This window comes from Malaclemys terrapin, chromosome 13 (assembly GCF_027887155.1).
Source record: "Malaclemys terrapin pileata isolate rMalTer1 chromosome 13, rMalTer1.hap1, whole genome shotgun sequence".
Taxonomy (NCBI): Eukaryota; Metazoa; Chordata; order Testudines; family Emydidae; genus Malaclemys; species Malaclemys terrapin.
In genome coordinates, this window is record NC_071517.1 from 41,236,755 (window position 1) to 41,243,842 (window position 7,088).

General features: G+C 44.8%; 1 protein-coding gene across 2 annotated transcripts; it reads right to left on the bottom strand.

The window, feature by feature from the left end:
• Positions 1-911: 911 nt before the first annotated feature.
• Positions 912-7,088, bottom strand: LOC128847496 (zinc finger protein 91-like). Of its 2 annotated transcripts, none has more exons than XM_054046955.1 (4): positions 7,009-7,088; positions 6,453-6,579; positions 5,830-5,943; positions 912-5,493 (listed from the first exon to the last, which is right to left on the bottom strand). In XM_054046955.1, the coding sequence occupies exons 1-4, from the start codon at positions 7,030-7,032 to the stop codon at positions 1,115-1,117; spliced, it is 4,644 nt and encodes a 1,547-aa protein (XP_053902930.1). In that variant the 5' UTR covers positions 7,033-7,088; the 3' UTR covers positions 912-1,114. The 2 variants fall into 2 exon arrangements, with proteins under 2 accessions (XP_053902930.1, XP_053902929.1); XM_054046954.1 differs by having other exon boundaries at positions 912-5,496.

Genomic DNA, 7,088 nt, shown 5'->3' on the forward strand with positions numbered 1-7,088 from the left:
AGAGGAAGCTGCCCAGGAGTACAAGGTAGGGAATTGCTGTCACGTTTAATGGGTAATGACTTTGGATTTTAATTACAGGCTAATTTCACTGAAAGTTGCCTGGCACAGGCATGATGCATCATTCAGCTCTGTAAACCCTTCATGGTATGGGAGATGCTGCAACAAAATAACTGATTTGACAGAGAGGCAACAGAGGCAAGTCTGTAACGATAACTGATGTGGGGAAATGTCCTCTGAGATTCTGATGGGAATTCCTGAAAATCTTCATCATATACAGTTTTCTACCAATCCCAAACAAGCAGACACATCACCCACCAAGTTAATGATACTTCAGTTCTTACCCAAATACCCGCTTACAGCCAATTCTTGATAATGAAACAACCATTTATTAAAAGAAGAAAAGACAGTATTGGCTAAAAGGTCATTAGACATACAAATGCAAACAGAGTCCTTAGGTCAGTTTCACCATAGAGATGGCACGTTAGAATTGAAGAGAGTCCTTTTCAGTATCATTTCATCATGTTCTAGTCCAATATCCAAATGTTCAATATCAGGGCAGTCCAGAGGGGACTGAAGATCTCAGTCTTACGACTCAAACGCCTCCTAAATAAAGCTTTAAAAGATCTGAGATAAAAGGATCAGGTCTCAAGAGTTTATATAGACATTTTTGCAGCCTCTCGATAGCAGGCAGTCCTTGGGTGAACAATAGGTTTTGGAAGTAACCTCCTACTTCACAAACATCACAGGTAATAAAACTACATGGATTAACATAAGGTAATTAGCAACAGAGGGTCCTGTGGCACCTTTAAGACTAACAGAAATATTGGGAGCATAAGCTTTCGTGGGTAAGAACCTCACTTCTTCAGATGCAAGTCTTGCATCTGAAGAAGTGAGGTTCTTACCCACGAAAGCTTATGCTCCCAATACTTCTGTTAGTCTTAAAGGTGCCGCTGGACCCTCTGTTGCTTTTTACAGATTCAGACTAACACGGCAACCTCTCTGATACATAAGGTAATTAATTATCCATGAAGCCGTTCATAGACAGTTTACCACAAACTTTAAAGAGCTATATATATACACAATGACATTATTACACCCAAGTTTAATCTAAATGTTAACATTTCCCTCTTGTATGGATTGCTTGATGTTTAACAAGGCCGGACCTCCATATGAAACATTTTCCACAGTCTAAGCACTTGTGGGGTCTCTCTCCTGTGTGGATTACCTGATGTGCCAGAAGATTTGATCTTTGTTTGAAACTTTTCCCACAATCTAAGCACTTGTGGGGTCTCTCTCCAGTGTGGACTGTCTGATGTGCCATAAGATATGATCTTTGCCTGAAACTTTTCCCACAGTCCAAACATTTATGGGATTTCTCTCCAGTGTGGATTAACTGATGTCTAACAAGAACTGACCTATGTATGAAACTTTTCCCACAGTTTAAGCATTTATGGGATCTCTCTCCGGTGTGGACTGCTTGATGTTTAACAAGGTCTGACCTCCGTATGAAACTTTTCCCACAATCTAAGCACTTGTGGGGTCTCTCTCCTGTGTGGATTACCTGATGTGCCAGAAGATTTGATCTTTGTTTGAAACTTTTCCCACAATCTAAGCACTTGTGGGGTCTCTCTCCAGTGTGGACTGTCTGATGTGCCATAAGATATGATCTTTGCATGAAACTTTTCCCACAGTCCAAACATTTATGGGATTTCTCTCCAGTGTGGATTAACTGATGTTTAACAAGAACTGACCTATGTATGAAACTTTTCCCACAGTTGAAGCATTTATGGGATCTCTCTCCGGTGTGGACTGCTTGATGTTTAACAAGGTCTGACCTCCGTATGAAACTTTTCCCACAGTCTAAGCACTTATGAGGTCTCTCTCCAGTGTGGACTGCCTGATGATTAAGTAGGATTGACCTCTGTATGAAACTTTTTCCACAGTCTAAGCACTTATGGGGTCTCTCTCCAGTGTGGACTGCTTGATGTGCCAGAAGATTTGATCTTTGTGTGAAACTTTTCCCACAGTCCAAACATTTATGGGATTTCTCTCCTGTGTGGATTATCTGATGTTTAACAAGGGTTGACCTCTGTATGAAACTTTTCCCACAGTCTAAGCACTTATGGGATCTCTCTCCAGTGTGGATTGCCTGATGTGCCATAAGATTTGACCTCCGTATGAAACTTTTCCCACAGATTAAGCATTTATGGGGTCTCTCTCCAGTGTGGATTGCCTTATGTGCCATAAGATTTGATCTTTGTGTGAAACTTTTCCCACAGTCCAAACATTTATGGGATTTCTCTCCTGTGTGGATTATCTGATGTTTAACAAGGGTTGACCTCTGTATGAAACTTTTTCCACAGTCTAAGCACTTATGGGGTCTCTCTCCAGTGTGGATTGCTTTATGTGCCATAAGAGTTGATCTTTGTGCAAAACTTTTCCCACAGTCCAAACATTTATGCGATTTCTCTCCTGTGTGGATTGCCTGATGTTTAAGAAGGTTTGACCTCTGTATGAAACTTTTTCCACAGTCTAAGCACTTATGGGATCTCTCTCCGGTGTGGACTGCTTGATGTCTAACAAGGTCTGACTTCTGTATGAAACTTTTCCCACAGTCTAAGCACTTATGAGGTCTCTCTCCTGTGTGAACTGCCCGATGATCAAGTAGGGCTGAACTCCGTATGAAACTTTTTCCACAGTCTAAGCACTTATGGGGTCTGTCCCTAGTGTGGACGCCTTGATGTTTAACAAGGTTTGACCTCCATATGAAACTTTTTTCACAGATTAAGCACCTATGTGGTCTCTCGCCAGTGTGGATTGCCTTATGTGCCATAAGATTTGATCTTTGTGTGAAACTTTTCCCACAGTCCAAACATTTATGGGATTTCTCTCTTGTGTGGATTGCCTGATGATCAAGTAGGGTTGACCTCCGTATGAAACTTTTCCCACAAATTAAGCACTTATGGGGTCTCTCTCCAGTGTGGATTGCCTTATGTGCCATAAGAGTTGATCTTTGTGCGAAACTTTTCCCACAGTCCAAACATTTATGGGATTTCTCTCCTGTGTGTATTGCATGATGTTTAAGAAGGGCTGACCTCCGTTTGAAACTTTTTCCACAGTCTAAGCACTTATGGGGTCTCTCTCCGGTGTGGACTGCTTGATGTATAAGAAGGGCTGACCTCCGTATGAAACTTTTCCCACAGATTAAGCACTTATGGGGTCTCTCTCCAGTGTGGATTGCCTGATGTACAACAAGGTGTGACTTCTGTATGAAACTTTTTCCACAGTCTAAGCACTTGTGGGGTCTCTCTCCAGTGTGGATTGCCAGATGTTTAACAAGGTCTGACTTCCGTAGGAAACTTTTTCCACAGATTAAGCACTTGTGGGGTCTCTCTCCTGTGTGGATTACCTGATGTGCCAGAAGATTTGATCTTTGTTTGAAACTTTTCCCACAATCTAAGCACTTGTGGGGTCTCTCTCCAGTGTGGACTGTCTGATGTGCCATAAGATATGATCTTTGCATGAAACTTTTCCCACAGTCCAAACATTTATGGGATTTCTCTCCAGTGTGGATTAACTGATGTCGAACAAGAACTGACCTATGTATGAAACTTTTCCCACAGTTTAAGCATTTATGGGATCTCTCTCCGGTGTGGACTGCTTGATGTTTAACAAGGTCTGACCTCCGTATGAAACTTTTCCCACAATCTAAGCACTTGTGGGGTCTCTCTCCAGTGTGGACTGTCTGATGTGCCATAAGATATGATCTTTGCATGAAACTTTTCCCACAGTCCAAACATTTATGGGATTTCTCTCCAGTGTGGATTAACTGATGTTTAACAAGAACTGACCTATGTATGAAACTTTTCCCACAGTTGAAGCATTTATGGGATCTCTCTCCGGTGTGGACTGCTTGATGTTTAACAAGGTCTGACCTCCGTATGAAACTTTTCCCACAGTCTAAGCACTTATGAGGTCTCTCTCCAGTGTGGACTGCCTGATGATTAAGTAGGATTGACCTCTGTATGAAACTTTTTCCACAGTCTAAGCACTTATGGGGTCTCTCTCCAGTGTGGACTGCTTGATGTGCCAGAAGATTTGATCTTTGTGTGAAACTTTTCCCACAGTCCAAACATTTATGGGATTTCTCTCCTGTGTGGATTATCTGATGTTTAACAAGGGTTGACCTCTGTATGAAACTTTTCCCACAGTCTAAGCACTTATGGGATCTCTCTCCAGTGTGGATTGCCTGATGTGCCATAAGATTTGACCTCCGTATGAAACTTTTCCCACAGATTAAGCATTTATGGGGTCTCTCTCCAGTGTGGATTGCCTTATGTGCCATAAGATTTGATCTTTGTGTGAAACTTTTCCCACAGTCCAAACATTTATGGGATTTCTCTCCTGTGTGGACTGCTTGATGTCTAACAAGGTCTGACCTCTGTATGAAACTTTTCCCACAGTCTAAGCACTTATGAGGTCTCTCTCCAGTGTGGATTGCTTTATGTGCCATAAGATTTGATCTTTGTGCAAAACTTTTCCCACAGTCCAAACATTTATGGGATTTCTCTCCTGTGTGAATTGCCCGATGATCAAGTAGGGCTGAACTCCGTATGAAACTTTTTCCACAGTCTAAGCACTTATGGGGTCTGTCCCTAGTGTGGACGCCTTGATGTTTAACAAGGTTTGACCTCCATATGAAACTTTTTCCACAGATTAAGCACCTATGTGGTCTCTCGCCAGTGTGGATTGCCTTATGTGCCATAAGATTTGATCTTTGTGTGAAACTTTTCCCACAGTCCAAACATTTATGGGATTTCTCTCTTGTGTGGATTGCCTGATGATCAAGTAGGGTTGACCTCCGTATGAAACTTTTCCCACAAATTAAGCACTTATGGGGTCTCTCTCCAGTGTGGATTGCCTTATGTGCCATAAGAGTTGATCTTTGTGCGAAACTTTTCCCACAGTCCAAACATTTATGGGATTTCTCTCCTGTGTGTATTGCATGATGTTTAAGAAGGGCTGACCTCCGTTTGAAACTTTTTCCACAGTCTAAGCACTTATGGGGTCTCTCTCCAGTGTGGACTGCTTGATGTATAAGAAGGGCTGACCTCCGTATGAAACTTTTCCCACAGATTAAGCACTTATGGGGTCTCTCTCCAGTGTGGATTGCCTGATGTACAACAAGATGTGACTTCTGTATGAAACTTTTTCCACAGTCTAAGCACTTATGTGGTCTCTCTCCAGTGTGGATTGCCAGATGTTTAACAAGGTCTGACTTCCGTATGAAACTTTTTCCACAGATTAAGCACTTGTGGGGTCTCTCTCCTGTGTGGATTCGCTGATGTAAAATGAGGTGTGACCACCACATGAAACTTTTTCCACAGTCTAAGCACTTATGAGATCTTCCCACAGAGGTCCCCTGTGATTCCCCGTGCCCAGGAACTTCCTGCTGTTGATTCCCCTCCTCGTTCTCACTCACTCTCTCATCACCTGCTGGGAGAGAGAGAATCCAGACAGAAGTCATTGTGCTGGGGAGAAATTAAAAGGAATAGCAGCAAGGAAAATCCCCAAACCCCTGAAGCTGCACAGATGGAGCAATTGGATTCTGCCTCCACTTCCCACCCAAAAGTTCACAGAGAAGGAAAGTTCAGAAGGAAACTCCTGCAGGTAACAGGAGAGGTGGAAAGTGATGTCAGTCATATCTGCTGATTGTAGACCTGCCCTGGGTGAAATGAGGAAGGAACTAAGGGCACTTATTGATACCACATTTTTGGGATTCTCAAATTTGTCCTTCATTCCCCAGATAGTTTGTGTGTCAGTCCTCACCTGTGTGGGCGCCTCTCGGGATCTCTCTTTCCTCACAGGCCTGGAGATCGGGCACCCACGGCTCTTCCCCTTGTTCCAGCCGGGTGATCAGGTCTGGTTTGGGAAGGGGGAATCCTGTGCAGGGAGTGAAATCAGACCAGATCAGGGTGCATGGAGGATTGAGAGAACGTCTGTCAGAAAGGACATTCTGTGAGTGGAACCTGTCCCTGTACTGTGCTGGGGAATGTGGAATCTAAGAGGACGGGAACGTGGTCACTGAGACCCCCTCGGGGGAGGCAGACATATGGCGAGGTGAGGAGAATTGTGATGCACACCCAGCTCTAGTGTTAAACCCCTGCCTATTTCTAAACCCGTGGAACCCAGAGCCCTCTACATGGCTGCAGCTGTTCCCTAGTAGGAGGGAGAAGAGGGATTCTGTGAGCGACCGAGAAACAACACAGACAGGACAATACACGGATTCTCCACCTTGCAAACTAGGGGGGTCAGGATGATTTAGTATGTGTCTTAGGTTTTGACACCCTGGTCTCATTGGAGAGTAATGAGGGAAGAACCTGACCAGAGTCAGACACACAGATCCCCCCACACACCAACTTCCAATAACCAAGGGGCCAGAATTCCCTTACCCAGCGAGGTCACCATCTCGTAGTTCTCCCACATGACATCCCTGTAGAGGGCTCTCTGAGTGGGGTCCAGCAGAGCCCCCTGCCCCTGGGTGAAATACACAGCCACCTCCTCGAAGGTCACCAGCATCTGAAACAACAAGAATCCCCCACTCAAAACCTGCTGCCCCACCCACAATACCACTAGTCATGGGAGGGAGAGACAGAGAAGCAGAATCCTCCCCGCACGCTGCTCAGAGCATCCAGGAGGCTTCAGGGAGTGGGTAAAAGGTGAGAGCTCCTTGTCCCCCCCACAGTACATGGAGGTGGGCAGGGTCTTTTCATTTACCACATGCCTGCCAGCCACAGGCTGATATGGGAAGCAGAGCTCTGAGCTGGGGACAGGGAGAGGAATACCAACTGCATCCCTTCGTATTTCACAGCAGCCTCTGGCCAGTGGGGTCAGGCTCCAGCACTGGGAGTCTGGTCAGTTTTCCCAGCCCTGCCCAGCGGGGTGTTTCCTGGTTTAGAAATACAATACCCCTCCCCCACCACCAAAAGCTCCCTAAAAATCGCCTACCTGAGCTGGCTCCATCACAGACATATCCCTTCCCTGTCCCCTGGAAGATGGGACAAACTGGAGCGAAACGTGGGCGTGAT

Coding starts and splice junctions, on each gene's coding strand:
- LOC128847496 (XM_054046954.1), bottom strand. CDS start 7,032: ATGTCTGTGATGGAGCCAGCTCAG. Junction 6,580..7,008: donor CTGTGATGGAGCCAGCTCAG/GTAGGCGATTTT, acceptor TTGTTGTTTCAG/ATGCTGGTGACCTTCGAGGA. Junction 5,944..6,452: donor CGAGATGGTGACCTCGCTGG/GTAAGGGAATTC, acceptor CTCCCTGCACAG/GATTCCCCCTTCCCAAACCA.